Source organism: Mytilus galloprovincialis, chromosome 3, assembly GCF_965363235.1.
Source record: "Mytilus galloprovincialis chromosome 3, xbMytGall1.hap1.1, whole genome shotgun sequence".
Classification (NCBI taxonomy): domain Eukaryota; kingdom Metazoa; phylum Mollusca; class Bivalvia; order Mytilida; family Mytilidae; genus Mytilus; species Mytilus galloprovincialis.
In genome coordinates, this window is record NC_134840.1 from 81,788,440 (window position 1) to 81,808,858 (window position 20,419).

A 20,419-nucleotide genomic window follows, 5' to 3' on the forward strand; every position below is an offset into this window, starting at 1 on the left:
TGGTCACATCTGCTTTGTTACATAAATTACTTATTTTATTGCCTTTTTGTAAGATTTGAATCTAATTAATTATATTGAAGTTTATGATAGATTTCTAAGATTTTCATTGTTGAGTTCCTGCAGGATTCTATTTCCGTTGTTCAATCCCTGCAGGATTCTATTTCTGTCGTCAAATTTATGTCTACATGTATGTAGTGTACATCAAATTTGCAGAAAAAAGTGCATAAATTTTGCAAATTAATGCACTGTAAGCTATCTTTTAGTGAACAAATCATACTTAAATTTGTTGTATTATATCTAAAGGTTATTTTTTATGACTTTGGTATCATGTTATACATGTAATAAAATAAGTTGCAATACAATGAAACTTCTACGTAAAGTAAGGGCTTTATGTAATCCTTGTTATTGTAATAGAAAGTTATAGATATGAATATTTATAATAAAACTTTATTAAATACATTTACTACTTATGGCTGAATTTAATATTAGATATATATGACTAAAGAAGATTTAGTTCACTTTGACACAGAATTGTGGAGTGAGCAATGGTGTTTCAAATACTGAAACTTGACTGTTACCTTTTGTTTATTATGCCCCATTTAGGGGCATTATGTTTTCTGGTCTGTGCGTCCGTCCGTCCGTCTGTTCGTTCGTCCGTCCGTCCGTCCGTCTGTCCCGCTTCAGGTTAAAGTTTTTGGTCGAGGTAGTTTTTGATGAAGTTGAAGTCTAATCAACTTGAAACTTAGTATATATGTTCAGTATGATATGATCTTTCTAATTTTAATTCCAAATTAGAGCTGAACATAGAAAATGATAGTGCGGATGGGGCATCCATGTACTGGGGACACATTCTTGTTTTATTCTCAGACTTAAAGATATAGGAAGATGTAGTATGAGTGCCAATCAGACAACTCTCCATCTAAGTAACAATTTATAAAAGTAAACCATTATAGGTCAAGGTACGGCCTTCAACAAGGAGCCTTGGCTCACACTGAACAGCAAGCTACAAAGGGCCACAAAAATTACTAGTGCAAAACCATTCAAACAGGAAAACCAACATTCTAATCTATATAAAATGAGAAACGAGATATACTTATGAACCACATAAACAGATGACAATCACTGAACATCAGATGTCTGCTATACAACACTGAAATTTGACTGTCACCATCTGTTTTCTTCCTTCTGTCAGCTATATAACAATATGAAAATGTTGGTGTCACATTTTTCTTTTCCCATTTTCTGTAATATTCAGGATCACAGATGACAATTGCTGTGTTGAAAGTTAGCTCCTTTTGGTGGTGTTGCTGTCTCTTTGACAATTTTTCTGTTTCCATTTTCAATTTTATTTTCAATCTTTGAAATGTGCAAATATTTATAGATATAGGAAGATGTGGTATGAGTGTCAATGAGACAACTCTTCATCCAAGTAATTTATAAAAGTAAACCATTAAAGGTCAAGGTACGGCCTTCATATATACACATTAAAATTACTCAAAATCTAATTGGTAATGAATGTACCATAAGTTAAAATAATGAGTTCTTTATACATTTATTGTAGTGAAAGCACTTGATAAATATTATACAAATGTTTTGTATATTACGAGTTTAAAGTAATATGTTTTTATCATTATTCTTTTGTAGAATGTAGTTGACAAGCTTCTTAAGAAAGCCAATGTTTCATTGGTTGTTGGTACATCGTCATGGAGAGAACAGTTCACTGATGCCATAACAGTTAGTGCAGGTAGGTTATCATAATAGAAGATCTGTTATTGTGATGTTGTTTATTTTTCTACACCTCGTTTCAGATAGTTGTTTATCAATTGCAGAGGGATGTAGATTTAAGAAATTTGTAAATAGAAACTTCAGTTTTGATAAAATAATGTGTTTGTACAAAAAAACAGCCTTGCTGGTGACCTACAGATGTTAATTCCTGTGTCATTTAGTCTCTTGTGGAAAGTTGTCTCATTGGCAATCATGCCACATCTTCTTTTTTATATTGCCAAATGTACTGATGATAAATTATAAGAATGTCCATTTATTATAAAAAAAAGTTTATATATTATAGATGTATCATTTTATAAATTGGTCATTTCTATAGTTAATATATTTGTAACCATTCACATTTTTTCTATTGGCTACAATAATCCATTATCCTTTCTACATTCAGAAATGAGTTTTTTTTGTTCAATATTTCCTTGGGGTGGAAAAATTAATGTTCAATTCATTGGTGTCAAAGTATTGAAATGGTGTTACTTTTATCTCTATTAAAGAGGCCTCAGAGGAGTGACCAAATAATCAATGCTTGGCTTTTTTCATGGATTATCACATATATTTTTTGTCTGTATGTCCATGAGTACATTCTAAATTGGTTAAATTTTTTGCAAGTAGTTCCTTTTCTCATAATCTTATGTTTTTCATTGAAATGATCTTGTTTGGTTATGTGTTTAAGTAAAACATCTCAGAAATCTATGTTGATCCATCAGTGAAAATTCTCTGTATCATGACTTGTTGGAAAAAAATCTTCAGCAACATTTTGGATATAAAACCTGAAGATTTCATGCATACAGATTTGGTAAAGGTTTGGTTTTCAGAAACCTATGTATTATTGATATTGACAATACAGGTTATTCTTTGTACATTTGAGTCATACATAATATAATGACCTATTTTTCATGCTTGAGAGACTTCAGATATGTTTGATTTACATTTATTGGAAACTAAAATCATTCAAGTGAAAATTGACAATAAAATGTTGCAATTTGTTAACAGTTTAATTAATATTTCAATAATTTAGATACAATTCATTAAAACACAATGTCACAGTTTTATTGAAAACATTTTAAATGGAATTTGTTTGCTTAAACAGAAGAAGGTAAAGATGATTCGAAAAGCTTAATTATATTGCCGATTTGGTGCAGTCTGTTTGTTTACTTACTTAGCAATTGCATGACAAATGCAGAGCAAGATATTTAGATTATTTGAACAATTTTATTTTCATATGAATGATCAGTGGCTCTTAGGAATACATGGTTTAACCCAATTTAGTAACAAATTACAAAATTTTGCAACATCATCATTTGAGACACAGATTTATTGACATCAGTTAATCTACATTGTAATAATAATGCTTATTGAATTGTTTGACATTGAAAAGATTCAGATATATGAGATGTTAGCTTACAATATAGGCCTTGTTATTCACCTTGTAAAGGTCAATAACTAATGGCATTCAACCAGAATTTACTTTGCCAAGATTTTCTGTTGAATTTGATAAATAAATAGATCTTTACATATTTTGTCAAGTATTTGTTGATGTTGACATTTATCAATCATGAAATGACATGGTGATCTCCCTTTCTTAAGTCATTCCTTCAATGGATTTGAATTGAGAATTACAAAATTTTTTAAGAATTGAATGCTTCTTTTTATAACATTATTGGGATGTTAAAGCATTGTCAGAAGTACATTTTATCACTTCATACTCAAGATGTATTCATGACCAATGCTATTATTGCTATTACAATACTATAAAAAATAAAAAGAAGCATTCAATTCGAATAAGATTCTTAACATACAACCAAAAAATAACGAGTTAAATCAAGCTTTTCGTTAGTATTTTATGCATTGTTTTAAAATTGTCAAAAATAGTATGTGCAGTACAAGTCATAGATGTTGCAGTTTATAGGAAAATAAAATATGATATTGGATTGCCTTATAAATTTTTCAGCCAAACAAAATTACGAATTCTGATGAAACATATAATGTAACTTGTTATCATAGCTGTTCCAATTTATCATGTTTATAGGAAAATAAAATATAATAATCTTAAGCATTTTGTCAGCCAAACCAAATTACGAATTCTGATGAAACCTATATTTAATTGTAATCATATATGGATGATACCTGTTATTGCGTTTACAATGTTTCAGATTCAGATTCATCCAAAGGTAAAATGATATTCAGTTATTTGTCATAGTAGATTTAACTTTGTTTAAATCGATCAGAGAAATCACAGTTTTTTATTTGTCATAATTCCGTTTCTATAGTTACCTGGCATAGTGTTTATTTTATACTTACTGGGGAAGGATTAAACATCTAAAATTTCTATAAATCCATGTTAATCTTGCAATATAGATATATTAGTCATAGTGAAATCAGTAATTAAAAATGTGAATTTGAAATTCAAAATTTTTGTTAATCTTGCAATATAGAATATAAGTTATAGTGAAATCAGTAATTGAAAATCAAAATTTGTTATGAATAATTTATGATTTGTTTATTTGGTGGGAGGATAATTATCAGTACTATAAAATTTAAGTACCTACTTTAAATGCTTTTAAACTGCTTGATATTTATTTATAGATAGGAGAAGGCTTATTAGTATTCAAGCTATATTTGTTTTTATACCCTATTAAAGGCTACCAAAATTATTTTATTCGCCACGCTTTAAAGAATCTGCATTAATTACTAATATTTAGGTTACAATTTTTATTTTTATAAACATAGTGAAACTTAGAGATGTTTAATGAAGAAATTGATGAGAAATATAATAGGCTTTTAGGAGGTTGTGATACTTTAACTTTAACATTATAAAGATTTGATAATCTGCTTCTGTGTTTTAAAATATAAAAAATGATTTTTATCTGCATTTCTTAATTTCTTTTAAAGAAATATCTTAATAGGTTAGAGAATAATAAAAAAAAAAAAAAAGGGCTTTTATTAATAACTTCTACCGGTAAATATGATGCTTCTCTTCATTGTTTTTAAAAACCTGCAATATTATATATATGCTTAGGGATTAACACACTCAAATTTCACATTTGATTGAAAAACACATGACATTACAATATTCACATTTACAGTTTGGAACATCAATGAGTTACACTTTCTCACATTCACACTTGTTATGGCAAGAATATCATGTTCACAAATGATCATAACACTTCTATTGACAATTGAGAAATGAAGACCATTTATCACTATATACAGCTATCAATAAATGAGGTTTATTCTGATATTATTATGTTGAAAATAGATGGAAGAAGTACATTTCTATTCAACTAAAATGGAGGTCTCCGAGGTTAGAAAGAGAACTTCCAAAATATCTCCATCATCAATATTAACATCATTCATAAATTACCAATAATCAATGTCCAAAAATAAAACATTCCTTCCAATGACTCCAAAATTCATATAAATTCAATAGTCAGAATAGATATTGGTCTTATTAAAAATTTTAACTACGATTTTGAACTACTGTTTATTTCGGCCTAATGAAATGTTTTTCGTAATTACATATGATCTATATATATAGATGATTATAGATGCTCCCTTTCATTTATTTAATTCCTTTTGAAATGTGATAATTTAAAGAAGCATGTAAGGGAAGAAGAATAATAATAGCTGCTTTTATACCTACCGCAAAAATTGAAAATTTTTTGGTCATATATTGTTTGTTTTATTGGCAATTTAAGACATCATTGCTTGTTATTTTCTTACTGATATCATTGTCAAGATAAGAATATGTCAAGATCAATGTTTTTAATGAGAGTAAATAACCTTTCAAAAGATTTAACCTTTTCTCTTAGGCCAAATAAAAATATATGTGTGGTTCCAGTAACCCTACTGTCCCTACTTTTTCTGCTTAAAAATAGCCTACCCTAAAGATTTTATTGTCATTTTTCATTAAGCACTCTTAAAGTCAGAATGTTGCTCCCATAGACTCAATGTAAACAAAAATCCCTACCTACCTACCCTAACTTTTTTTCAGATGTAACTGGAACCACACATTCTTTTTTATTTGGCTTTAGTAAACTTATCAGTATAACCAAAGATTGAACTTGTTTTCGTATCCCTACTCCATAAATCAAAAGTGCTACTAACATTTACACAAGAAATCTTTTTTTAGACTATGTTTATTTTCATTATGAGTAATATAAAGATTTTTAGAAAAATCTTTACTTTTAGAGAAAACAATTATTCTGTGTAAATATCTGCAATCTTAATTAGCATCTCCATCATATAGAATATAAGTGCATTATCAATAAAGTTTATAATGTTTTTATTTTAAAATCGAAATCTGTTGTATTCTTATAAAATAAACCCATTTGTCCCAAAATAAACATTTACTTGATTGCCGTGAATAACTTGGTTTACGTAAAAAAATAATGGAAGATAGTTTTAATGTATGATAACAATCATTTATTTAATGTTTACTTTTGCTTTATAGAAAAAAAAGGTAGGCAACAATTAAAAATTTTGTATGCTTGCTTTTTATGAGTCAATAATGCAGTGTTAAGAGCAGGAAGGTTTATATAATGGAAAACAAAAGGGTTATACATTTGTTCTTGCAGTATTTACTAATCCATGTAATACTAGTACTATAGTACAACTATTAGTTTGATTTGAGTGCAATTATAATACCAGTAAAATACACAGAACTGCAATATACCAGAACAAACACATGGTTCCAAAAATGTTCTTTATCGGTACCTTAAATTTCAAAACATTTACATGTAAAAGTTTTAATTATGTGGCTGTTTTCATTTTCATTAAAATGCAATATAAAATTTAAAAAAAAATCATGGTTGAATATTACTTAAAAAGGAATAAATAGTATCATGGCATAGAAATAAATAAATTAAAGAGCTTTTCAGAATCAAATTTAATGCTTTTATACAATTGGCATCTTTTGCATTTAACTGATTGCTTCAAACTTAAGTTATAATAATGCTTTTTTTAGTGGTAATTGGGTTTATACCATAACTGGAAGGATTGTTTTGAATTTTGTAATATAACTCAATAAAAAAGATATTAAAGTTTGTCATTTCTTTTTTTAATTGTTCATATGGCTATAGTAAATATTGCCACAGGTAAAACAGTTGTAATGATGTGGCCGAGATTTATCTAAGGGAGATAATTTTTCAAATCTTATTGACCCATATTCAAAGATTGATTGCAGACAATATCCTGTTTTGACTGTTTGGTATTTTATGTTTAGTGCTTAAATTGTTCTTAAAAGTTTGAAATAAATCATTATCTATTTTAGAGAATAATTAAAAGATTTAAAAATGTATAATAGAAAAAGAGTTGAACTCAGATGTTAAGCATCCTTAAAGTAAAATTGCTTGAATGATGTTCCAAAATAAACTGAAGGCATCCAGTGAGTGCTTTTACCACATATGAAAATTTTATAGGTTTGTATGAACAATTTTAGATTTTTTTTTAACATTTTCCATTATATTATAGATACCAAATATATATAACTATTGAAAGACTGATATTCTAATGGACTATATTTTTGTAGGTGATGAGGAGGATGAAGAAAGTGAAGAGAAACTGCCATCATGTATGGATTATGTCATGCACTTCCTTACTCTCTTCTGGAAAGTTATGTTCGCTTTTATTCCACCAACTGGTAAGTGATGAAGTAGAAATAAAAAAAAAAAAGATGTGCTGTGATTGCCAATGAGACAACTCTTCACAAAAGACCAAATATCACAAAAAATAATAGGTCACTGTATGGCCTTCAACAATTAGTAAAGCTCCTTACCGCATAGTCAGCTTTAAAAGAATGTTTTTCATTATTTTACAAATGTATATAAAACATCACATGATTGAGGTCATAAGATCAAAATGATTGAGTCATTGTTTAACATTTTTGGAATGTTATTGAAAAATTTCAGCTCATTCAACTCTGTGTTTGATTATCAAATACATGAGAAATGTGGAACCCCTTTTGTGAAATGTATTGATATGAAATTTTTGGGTATTTATCAGGAATGTGTACTGATTTTGCAGATAGAGAGACGAAAAATACCAAAGGCAAATAGAAAACAAACTGAAAATGCCATTGCAAGTTTAAAAAGAAACAAACTTCAGTACACAAAACACAATATAGAAAACTTATAACTGAGCAATATAAACCCCACCAAAAATCTGGGGTGATCTCAGAGCTCAAGAAGCTTTAAAAGATCCTGATCCACATGTGGCAACAGTCTTGTTGCTGATGTAAGTAGAAACCCAGTGATCAGCCCAATTTGGTTTGTCACACTCAAGGAAAAGAGGGGGGATTATGGTAAGACAAATGGAACTTAACTGTTTTTATCTCTAAAAACAGATATTACCTAAAGGGCAATTAACTCTGATGTTGTCTGTAAAATTTTGATTTGATTTCACCACTTGGCTCCATAGCTTTCTTGTAAGTAGCAACCCTCTATCAAGGAATACAAGCTCTGGAATCTCCTATCAACCAGGAGATATATACTCCATTTGCAGGGGCTACTGGACCGTTGCTACATAGAAATGGAAAGCTCACATAGAAATTGATATAAGTATTTAGCACAAAAAAATCTTTTTAGTGTATATAAAATTACCTTAAGCAGTTTGAAAGTTGACAAACTATAAATTATCAATCTCAAATATCACCACTATCATTAAAAAATAGATAAAGGACTGAGGACTGTTCTATTAAAACATACATGATACCCAGGGAAGGCACTTTGAAAACAGAGTGACCACCCATAGAAGTGATTTAGAGTCTTGCATAATTGTTAACCTGTTCAACACAATATTTTGCATCCACCCATAGTGGCAAATCAAAGATGCATTCCCTGGGTCCCATGTATGTTTTTAACAGCCCTAAGAAAGATACACACAAAAAAACATAGAATAACACCAAAACCAACATTTGTAAAAATGCCACATCTTAAAAATGTAATCCATTTTAGTATATTTAATCATGATTAATGTTTTTTTTTTTTTTACCAATTCTCCATGATTATGATTATGTTTGAATTTACAGATTACTTTGGAGGCTGGGCATGTTTTACTGTCTCCATCATTATGGTAGGAGTACTGACTGCTGTTATTGGAGATTTGGCTTCAGGATTTGGTTGTACCATTGGTCTAAAAGATTCTGTAACTGCTATATCCTTTGTAGCTTTGGGTACCAGTGTTCCAGGTAAACAATGAAAAAAGTACTTTAAATCCAGAAATTATCGCGAAAATTGTGAAAAATATCAAAAAGGTCGACCTATGGTTCTTAAGTGGATCTTTTTTAAATGATTAAATGTTATGTACTGAAAATCATTTCTTTGGAGTACGATTTAGGTTCGAAAGTCCTCATATTTTTGAAGATGTGAAAAAATATGAAAATTTCATAATTTCCATGCCTGTATCTTTCTATATACTAACATAAACTCATCATCGATACTAGGATTGAAATTTTATATTAACGCCAGAGGCACGTTTTGTCTACAAAAGACTCATCAGTGACACTCGATCAAAACATGTTTAAAAGGCCATATAAAGTACAAAGTTGAAGAGCATTAAGGACCAAAAATTCCTAAAAGTTTTTATTTGATACTTGGGTTTTGTATTTAGGAATGGTTTTCTTTTGATCTGAAACCATTTAATGTTGAGTTGTATCTGATATGCAATTTAATGTTGAGTTGTATCTGATATGCAATTTAATGTTGAGTTGTATCTGATATGCAATTTTCATACTTCTTAGCAGGCACTTCAATTTTGAAAATACTCCAAATTTTTATTGTACCCTCTGAGCAATAGGCTTGTATGGAATGTAGTGATTTTATATTTTGCCTGATGCTTATTATTGTTTAATTATATTTTGTCACCAATATCCAGCTGTACTGTTAGTGAGTGAAGATGTTCTTTGCTCAACTCTTCTATATATAGAAATCAGTATTATTCAAAGGTCATTGGTTTTCTCCAGGCACTCCAGCTTCCTCAGCCAAAAAAAGATGGCCTCCAAGAAAAAACAACCAAAAGTAGTGCCTATAAAATGGCATTAAAACGCCAAAAACTCTAATTAGTATTATTTTTATTACAGATACCTTTGCCAGTAAAGTAGCAGCTATAAATGATCAGTATGCTGATTCCTCGATAGGAAATGTGACCGGGAGCAATGCTGTAAATGTATTCCTAGGTATTGGTATAGCCTGGACTATCGCTGCCATTTACCATGCTGCCAATGGGGGTATATTTGAAGTACCGCCAGGAGACTTAGCCTTGTCTGTTACAGTATTCTGCGTAGAAGCAGCTCTTGTTGTTATTGTTATGCTGGTTAGACGACGTTATGGCGGAGAGTTGGGAGGACCTCCAAAAACTAAAATAGCCACAACTGTATTTTTCGTTATGTTATGGGTTATCTACCTTGTATTGTCATCTATGAGGTCATACTGTTACATTGATTTCTAATGAGATTATCCCCTCTTTTTAAAAATTTAAAATCAATTAAATGTCAAAATGCAAATCTATTTTATCTCTGAATTTATTTATCTGATTTTTTTTTTATTGATTTATAATATTTGTTTAGTTTCAGAGGCCAGTCTTTCAACTAATCATGAAGATTTGTTGTGGTTAGAATATCTGTACAAAAATAACACTAAAATTTCCATGTTCTCTACGTAATTAATGTTGATTTGCTTGTTGTTTTGTTTGTTTTTGTCTCACTGATTTAAATGACCAACTCATGTTTAACCGACTCATGTTTATTTTGATTTTTTTTTCTCCCTTGAATATTTATGTTTAAAAAAAGAGCATTTTCCCTCTATTCATACATTGCAGCAATTATTGACTTTCAAATAGCTTAAGGTGGTACCTAACACTACAGGGAGATAACTCTGTAAAATCTGCCAAACGTTTTAATAACGTTGTGTTGTAAAGGGAAAATTAAGCTTTTCAATGATAAAAATTGGTGTTTGTCAATCTGCTATATAACCAGTGTAATTTTTCTGATAAAATGGTTGGTTCAAAATTTTTGAAATTTATATATTTTTGTTAAAGGGTCAAAGTAAATACTTTGTCAAAATTTTATGAAAATTAAACGAGCCAAATTAATTTTAGTGAAAGTGTTGGGTACCACCTTAACAGAGTACAATTATTACGAAAAGATGTAATAAATAATACAAGTGAAAAAAGGTAAAGTTTCAGGAGAGTAAAACCCATGACTATATATAGACAAAGTGTTGTTAGTAGCCATAAAGGTTTATTACTCCCAGTCTCCCTTTGTCGGTAAGAAACAATTATTGTATTCTGTTGAATTACTAAACAAGATTTGTCTTGAGTATTTTAATCTGCAAGAATGAAATGAGTGTTAATTGTAAGTCTATTAATAACATAAATTTGTACCTTAATTTGCAGTATTTTTTGCTTTTTTAACTGTATGAATCCTTTCTCCATTCCAGTCATGAAATCATGCAACTTGTAAATACCATAAAGTATTCAGAATTAACTCTATATTATTCATCACTGAAATGGCTCAAAAAACATTGTGTTTCATGGTTGTTGAATCTCTTTTATTGTATTAATTTAGAATTTACAATTTGAATATACATATTGTTAAAAAAGCACTATTTTTTTTCTTGATTTATATATTTCTTGTATATGTGAATATGTAAAATTTTGAAAATCGCTGCTATTTACTCGATATGGATTCAGTAATTCACTGGGGTCATATATAGCAAAGATCTTAAAGGAGTAAGTCAAATTATGAGCTGTCAAAATGCATCTTTTTAGTTAATAGAACAATAACAAGGGACTTTGAATTGATTTATCTATTTAAGGTCTTTTTAAATGTGAAGTTTATATTTAAAAATTTGTATTTGGGTCAAGTATTTAAGTTCAGAGTTTTCCTTTACTAATACAATGAAATCCATTAAAATTGTAGTTACCCCACAATTATTAAGAAATCCACATTTTAGAAATTTTTGAAGAGACCAATTTATTGGTTGTTTGTTTACCTTTCTCTGCATTTTAAAAAGCTAGAAGAAACTAAATGCCTATAATTTTTGCTTGACATAGGTCAACAAATGTTTTTTACCATGTTTGTTAGAATAACCATTGTCTCATATAATTATGAAGAATCTCCAAATGAATAAACAACATTTAAATTGTTAAAAAGGAAGTGGAGAATCTCATAAAGACATAATAGAACAAAAAGTGTGTCAAAGTTAAATGTAATTTATGTAAATGTTGTTAAATTATGTTGAAATGTTAATTATTATGCAAGAAAAGAATGAAAGTTACTGTTGATGAATTATTTATTGTCTCGCATATTAGAAATCCAAGATAATTTGCATATTTTAAAGAAAATTGAATGTTTATTGATAAAACTTTTGTAGTTGTCTGAGAAATCCATGGTTGTTATATTTACATATGGGATAAATTGTTGTTCTCAGCTGTTTTTTTTTTGGTTACGATTCATGTCAGTGTGTAGAGATCTGTAATGGAACACACACAATGTATCCATAGTTAACAAATTTCGAAATATACAACAATGTTTGAATACAATATGCAGTATTGTTGTGTATTACATGTGTAAAAAATACAAAACTTTTTTAATCTCATCCTAAGCATTATTGGATCTTACAGGCATTTTATCTTATAAAATGTATATTGTTTGTCAACAGTAGAAAATTTGTAAAGGATAATGAACATACTTTTTGAACGCAGATTGATTCTATTTACATTTTTTTCTCCCAAATATTAGGTTGTTTGCTCTTTAAATTCAAAGCTTTATTAGACTAACAATATATCTTTTGTTGGACAATTTCAAAGCTGGAAGGTATTAAATCAGAACCGTTATTTCTGTTGCAATGTAAATTGTAAGTTTTTGATATCAAGATATTGTATCATTATGTAGACTATGCAATTTATAAGACCTTTTCTTTTTGAAGTAAAGTCTTCTATTTTGTTTACATATTTAATGTTTGTCCTCCATTATGGTCATACTGTCCTTCTGTAAGAAAAGGTAACTTCATGTGTAGTCAGTATAATCTTTGGCGTAAAGTGATTTTTATTTATGTACAATGCTCCGTTGGATGTAGGCTTTGATTTATGTTTTATTCAGTTGCAATTTGTTTATTTCTGTCCTTGTTAATATTCAGCATTTTTATGCCCCACCAATGATAGTAGAAGGGAATTATGTTTTCTGGTCTGTGGAAAATGATAGTGCGAGTGGGGCATCCGTGTACTGGGGACACATTCTTGTTTATACCTAAAACATTCATACCATCACTTTGCAAAATTACATACTTGTTATTCATTATTTGTGTCCAAGCAATTTTTTGTCAATTGTTCTAAGACATATTATACACAAATGCCTTTAATTTGTGTATTCGTGACAGTGTTCTGATGATACTACTAGACATACAATTACTTTCAAAAATTCTTGTTTTAAGTATTTCATTTTTTAAAAGTGCATAGCGAAATCCTGCTTAAATTTGCCAAGAGATCTTTCTTTAATTTTTTGTTTTATTAAAAAAATGAATTTAATAATTAAAATTGGATCATTTTACCATTGTAATGTATTGTAAGAAACTATTGTGTTTGGACATTCTAATCGGTGGATATGTCATTTTAAAGGATGATGCATAAGCTGGCCAGCATACTTTATTAGAAATGGAAGATTAAATTGCTCTTCTGTTGAAACAGAAAAACATTAATGCGTTTTTATAAATGTAAATTTTGTGGAATTTGGATGAATCTAAATTTCTGCTTATTATTATTCTTTCTAAATCTTCTAGGAACTTGCGTTTTTTCAAACATTAGATATATGATTAGAGTAAAAAGCAAGTTCTTGAAGATAAAGGTTGTATATTTGCAGATGTAGGGATATATGGATAGAAGTAAAGCTGATCAAATAGCAAGGCATAGTAAAGTATTTCTTATACTTATCTTTCTACAAATCTAATAAATATTTTTTTCCCCGACTAGTGGACTTCTTTCAGTATATTAATCGGACATTTTTTTCTTTTAAGACTTTAAATTTAAATTCAATCATGCCCAAGTTTAATCAACATTGAAACATATTTTCATTTTCATTAGAATAAACCCAAGACAAAATCATGGATCCATTTTTAACATTATTTAAATCAAAATGATGTCTGTAGAAAAATACAGAATTAAAGGATTTTTTTCTGTCTTTATAAGTATAATGATGATATGACATGTTTTTTCTCTTTTATATTGAAAAACCTTTATTATTTCTATTTATTTATTTCATATTTTGGAGCATTTTACATTAAATGAAATAAAAAAAAAAAAAAAATCAAATGCATTGAAGCTACCTCTACATGAACAAATATTTGCAGCTAAAATTTTTATTAGTTTATAAGCATCAGAAAAGATTTACAAACTTGTCGGTCTAAATGCTTTGTCTGATATATTATGTAGGTTTAAATAATGGGAGAAAATTATTAAAAAGTAATACTCTTTTTTTTTTTTTAATTCTTTTATATTATTACACACTTGTTAAAAACAGTTCAAGTGAAAATGGCTCAGTACTATGTGCAATCATATTTACAATTCATTATGATCTCATTTTTCTGCAGTGATGAATTTTCCCTACATTGTTGTGCAGATTTTGTCTATTCATCAACAGTTTATGTCATAGACAATGAATTTGGGGGCCTATCTTGAATTTGCTTGACTTGAGTTGGTTGCCATATCTATGTATGTAAATGATTTTCTGAACATTCCCTTTGACATCCCTTGGTACCAGTTTAAGAGAGAACATGTGTATATTTATTTTTTTGTGTGAATGATATAATGATAGTTCTATTACATTGCTTTTTCTTTTGAATCTCAAGATAGGTCCTATTATAATAGCTATGCAGAAAATGTACTGGTCAGTGTGTAGATAAGTAATTTATTTCAGAGACTTTATTTCAGAGACCTAATACCTAATAATAGTAGCATTCAAAGAAAAATTAGATTTTTTAATTTGCTATTACTTCTTTACCTGCAATTTTGCTTGTAGATTTTTGGAAACAAATTTATATTTACCTATTAATGCAGATCTGTCACCCTGATAAACAAATTGTAATTCAAGTTAATATTTGTGAGATTGCTTATAACTTTTAGTAAAGTTTATTGATAGAGCCTTAGAATGTATAGATGTTTATATCTGTTAATGGATTTTTCCAAAAGTCAAATGTGTAATAGGGTAGAAAGGCACTTTAAGAAGCATTTGAATTGTGATGGAAAATGGCTTTTCATAATGTTAGCCATATAAAAACATTTTTTTTTAAATTTTTAGATGAAATAAAAAGTGCCAACAGACCCCTGTCATACATTATTTGGAAATTTCATAGCAAATCAAAATATCCTGCTCCAGTAGGCTATCGCAAAACTACAAATAAGTAATTCCTGATCAGCTTTTCCATTAAGATAATTTGTGGACAGTTAAAAGGGAAGTTTTATAATGGAATTTGATGGAGGGCTTTCTATTGTTTTGGTGAAAATAACATCAACACAATTTCCTTTCTACTTTCGGACACATTATATAGGAATATTATTCACTCAGCATATGTGTAAGTAAACAAGTTCTTTCTAAATTTTGATCAGTGTCTTCTAATCTCCATTGTAAAGTTCTAATAATAAGAATTCTTAGTTTCAAGCAAACTTGGCTATAGGCTGTTTTCTGCACTTTGGTTGCTTACTTTATAGATTCTAATACTACAAAGTGAATTAACTGACTTTCGTTGAGAAGTTAACTAATTAATTTTCGCTGCTGTTGTATTTTTCACAATACCACTGTTGCAGGATATTTTGAATTCTTGTTGAAATAGTATTCAGGGAGTATTTTGTGATTATTTTCTGTCCCTTTGTAGCAGCAGTAATACATTATGACCAGTATATTTACAGTTATAAGGGTATTGCAGTGTAAAATATAATGGTTTACAAGTTGTTAATTTATTTTTTAAGTTATTTCATCTGTGATTTATATTTATTACATTTGTTATATGACCAGTAGTTTGGCATTATATAAATAACCCAAGCTTTTCCTAGATGATTACACCATAGTTTTAATGTATATTTCGGTTGTAAATTAACATCATGTGTTGTGCTGGTAGGTTTTTCATTGTAAAATCATATCATTTAGATAGAAATGATTGTTTGAAATGCACAGAAGTATTACATAATTTTCAACTGTTGTTAAAATGTCATAAAATTGGACTAATTTAAATTTTTCTTCTGAAAATTAAACTTTTAAGGTGGTTTTCAGTTGATATTGTTAGGATATTTCCTTCTTGAAAGATTTTTTACATTGCTATGTGATTATAAATTTTCGTTACATATTGAATTTTCTGTTTTTAATCCTTTAAAATTAGAATCAATAAGTTATTAAATGTCTTTAGATATCATGTATATAAATTTTAATTTTTATTAATTGCTCTCAAGTAACCACGTTTTATGGTGTGCATAGTTCTGTAAATGTATTCTAGGAAACATAACAAAATGCTTGAAACAAGTATCAATTGTCTAGGGTTGATTTCATTTAAGCATACATGGTACACAAGGAAGGCACAACGAATGCTTAAATTTATGTTGAAGATGAAATACACAAACAAAGATATTTGTTAAATTTATTTCTTAAGGCCTAGTGAAAATTGAAAAAATAGAGAAGAAAGTAAAAAAAAAATGTTTTTAAAAATCTGGATGTCCTGATCGTTTCAATTATTTTCTCAGCAGATAAAGTAATGACAAATTTTTTTGCAAACCTTTAAAACCTTTAAAACTGCTTAATATTGCAATTGATATTAAATGGATAAAAACAGATTTACAATTGTAAGTTATTTCAAGGTGGTTAGGATAATAATGATAATAGTGGGTTAAAAATGAGATAATAAACATCCATGCAAACTTCTTCTTAAAAAACAATTTTCAATGTGCCTTCACTTAGTAACTTGTATATTTTATTGAAATTTTCCTTATCTTTGTTATTTGTTTCTTTTAATAACATCATGTAACATATGCATGGAATGACTGTGAGGCGATTGGTTTCATGTTTATATCATTCTGTAAATTATTCCAGTACAGAGAAGTGTTAACTACCTGTTGTGTGTTGATACCTACCAAATTCCATTCCACCATGTCATTTAGGTTAATCCATGAACAAAATTTAATTGTTGTTTTCAGTTTGTCATTAAAGGGTTGAAGTCATTATTAAATGTTTTATTTTTTTTATTTCAAAACAACAAACTCTGAAGTTTCTAAGGAGTTCACGGATAGAAAACCACATGACTTATAGAACAAAACACAAAGACCAGTCCACAGTTTGACAAATTCCACATTAAACCTGAATTGGTCCTAGATCAGTAATGAATATATGCCCCACTACAGTTGAGTCTGGTTGATTTAGTCCACAAAATACTTCTAATCATGTCATTACTGTCCCTAGTCTAAAATGTTGTTTACCATATAAAAAAGAGAAGATTTGGTATGATTGCCCAAGAGACAAATCTGCACAAGAGAGACACTATGGCTTCAAACAATGAGAAAAACAACCTATACCAGATAGTCGGCTATAAAAGACTGCCCCAAAATGAAAATGCAATTGATAAATCTAACAGCCTGATTTATGTACAAAATAATAAATGTAAAACAAATATAATATTCAGCAACAATCAACAACCACTGAACTACAGGAACAGGCACATACAAAATGTGGCAGGGTTTAACATGTTTGATGGCGCCAACCCTCAAGCTAACCTAGGACAGTGGTGTAACAGTACAACTTAAGAAACAACTTAAAAATTCGGTTGAAAAGGATTTGACTCTTGAGATGGATACAAAGCAGAAACACATTTTACAAAAACACAGTGGACATGACAACAAAAAGACACGTAGGACAGATCTGAGAGTGGTTATAGTTACTGACAGCTAGTTCAAAACCAATAACAATAAATTTCTCTGTTTGCACTATAAAGGTAATAAAATTAAAATTAAAACATATTTCATGGAGTTAAATCTTATACTAAACAATGAGCTAGCCGGAAATAAGGGACGACATCAAATGTTCAATGTAGGATAAACAAAAAAAATCACAGTTTTTTTTCACGGAAGGGTTTGCAGATCCTGCATCAAAAGAGACATCTACTTATATATACGCCTATGAAATACGTTGATAAGTTGTATATTAAGTGATAAAAACCACACACTAGGAAATTGGTAATTGACTGTCATCTAACCCTAAGACATTACCAAACTCGTAAACCATCAGTTGAGTCATCAAACTAGACCAAAGTGTGACATTTTGCAATTGAAAACTTTATCATGGAAAGGTAATAAACGACAGACATTGAACAAACAAAGAGCACAAATAACAACACTTGAAACTAGAGCAAAACCACATTAAAACTAAACTATGAGTGATTTTAGGTGATCCGGAGGGGAATGGTGGCGACCGTCGTGATGTTATGAAGTACAAGCCCGGTGATAAAGTATAATTCGTTAGGTCATGGTTGAGAGGGCGGAATTGGTTTTACTAAAATTGGAATATATATCGTCGTCAACTGTAAAACAGATATTCCATAACGGTCATCCAACTGGCACTATCGTCACCAAAATTTTGATGAACTCAGTTTCACCATTTAGAAATCTTATTTTAATAGCGTCCTTGTAATCAGTCACCCTCTATCAATAAACTCATCATAGATACCAGGACTAAATTTTGTATATACGCCAGACGTGCGTTTCGTCTACGAAAGACTCATCAGTGACGCTCGAATCCAAAAAAATTAAAAAGGCAAAATAAAGTATGAAGTTGAAGAGCATTGAGGACCAAAATTCCTAAAAGTTTTGCCAAATTCAGCTAAGGTAATCTATGCCTGAGGTAGAAAAGCCTTAGTATTTCAAGAATTCAATATTTTGTAAACAGTTTATTTATAAATGTAACCATATCAATGATAATTCATGTCAGAACAAAAAGTGCTGACTACTGGGCTTGTGATACCCTCGGGGAAATTAATCTCCACCAGCAGTGGCATCGACCCAGTAGTTGTAAATAAACTCCTCATAGATACCAGGACTAAATTTTGTATATACGCCAGACGCGCGTTTCGTCTATGCCTGAGGTAGAAAAGCCTTAGTATTTCAAGAATTCAATATTTTGTAAACAGTTTATTTATAAATGTAACCATATCAATGATAATTCATGTCAGAACAAAAAGTGCTGACTACTGGGCTTGTGATACCCTCGGGGAAATTAATCTCCACCAGCAGTGGCATCGACCCAGTAGTTGTAAATAAACTCCTCATAGATACCAGGACTAAATTTTGTATATACGCCAGACGCGCGTTTCGTCTACAAAAGACTCATCAGTGACGCTCGAATCCAAAAAAGTTAAAAAGGCCAAAATAAAGTATGAAGTTGAAGAGCATTGAGGACCAAAATTCCTAAAAGTTTTGCCAAATTCAGCTAAGGTAATCTATGCCTGAGGTAGAAAAGCCTTAGCATTTCAAAAATTCGATATTTTTCAAGGGAGTTTTCATATGAAATACAAGCTCTATAATATCGGATCATCTGGGGGCGCTGCTGGAACGTTGCTACATAAAAATGAAAAGTTCCCCATTGGAAAGCTGAAATCATCTCATTTGTGGTATTTTTTTTTGTTTCCGCCGACCTTCATTGTAATGTTCTAGATACAAGTCCAGATAATAGACATGTTTAACTGTACGTTTAGTAACCTATGTCAATTGCGATGGGATAGATATAGTCATTAAACTTGATTTAGTAGTGAGAGGACATCATCTATATAGCGGGACGTGAAGTTAAAGAATAATGCTAGAGCCTAGCATCTTGTCATTACATAAACTAGGAAATGTATTTCGAGGAGCCTACCAATCTCCACTGCGACAACACTTTAAATTATTCGAAAACCTAAGGAAATTTTACTCCAGGAAATATTACCATATCAGTATTCGGAAAAACCTTTCTGAAAAATTTGGTTCCACAACGCTCTTCAAAATCTATGATAATAAGGTTCTTCATAAAGGTGTCATATTCTTTTTTCATAAAACAAAATTTACAGGCTTTATTTTCGCTATTTTCAGATCCCAGCTACAATAAGATGATATTTACACATTGCGATAGTTTTTATTGTGATTTTATCTTAATTGCAAAGTCATTAAAAACAATTGAAACTGTAAGTTGTTGTTTGATAATGATACCTTAGTTGCCTGCATTAGTTTTATTAAGGGAAGTTAGTTAATATTATATAAATCAACCTTAGTTGCACGGAATTCGAACCGTTGCCCGGTTTGATTGCATTGATATCAGTATCTTTTTTGCTGTTCCCAAATCGACGTCTAATTTTTCGGCTTCTCTTATCGACTTAATGGACTTCCCACAATGCAATCACATAATAACGTAAATTAAAACTTGGATGACGAAAGACAGGAGCAAGAACAGATTGAAGACCAACACTGTTTAAACGTTTTTATATTATCTATGTTAAAACGGTTGTTAAAAAATTGAAAACAACACATTTAATAATTTCATGCGTCATAAGCGCTTTTCTGGATTTGTCTTCATTGTTAACTTAGTTTTAGTAATAAAAATATGAATAATGAGATAGGGATTCAATAATGTTGACAAAACAGAAAA

General features: G+C 29.6%; 1 protein-coding gene across 7 annotated transcripts in view; it reads left to right on the top strand.

Annotated features, from left to right (window-relative positions):
* The window catches only part of LOC143069116 (sodium/calcium exchanger 3-like), a 51,638-nt gene extending 36,949 nt beyond the window's left edge, over positions 1 to 14,689 (top strand). For 6 of the 7 annotated variants that reach the window (XM_076243583.1, XM_076243590.1, XM_076243584.1 and 3 more), the window contains 5 exons: positions 1,645 to 1,744; positions 3,933 to 3,950; positions 7,310 to 7,420; positions 8,807 to 8,965; positions 9,857 to 14,689. In XM_076243583.1, the coding sequence (XP_076099698.1) occupies positions 1,645 to 1,744; positions 3,933 to 3,950; positions 7,310 to 7,420; positions 8,807 to 8,965; positions 9,857 to 10,224 (756 nt within the window). In that variant the 3' untranslated portion in view covers positions 10,225 to 14,689. The remainder of the gene's footprint in view (positions 1 to 1,644; positions 1,745 to 3,932; positions 3,951 to 7,309; positions 7,421 to 8,806; positions 8,966 to 9,856) is intronic. The other variant, XM_076243589.1, reaches the window with a different exon arrangement.
* Positions 14,690 to 20,419: the final 5,730 nt, after the last annotated feature.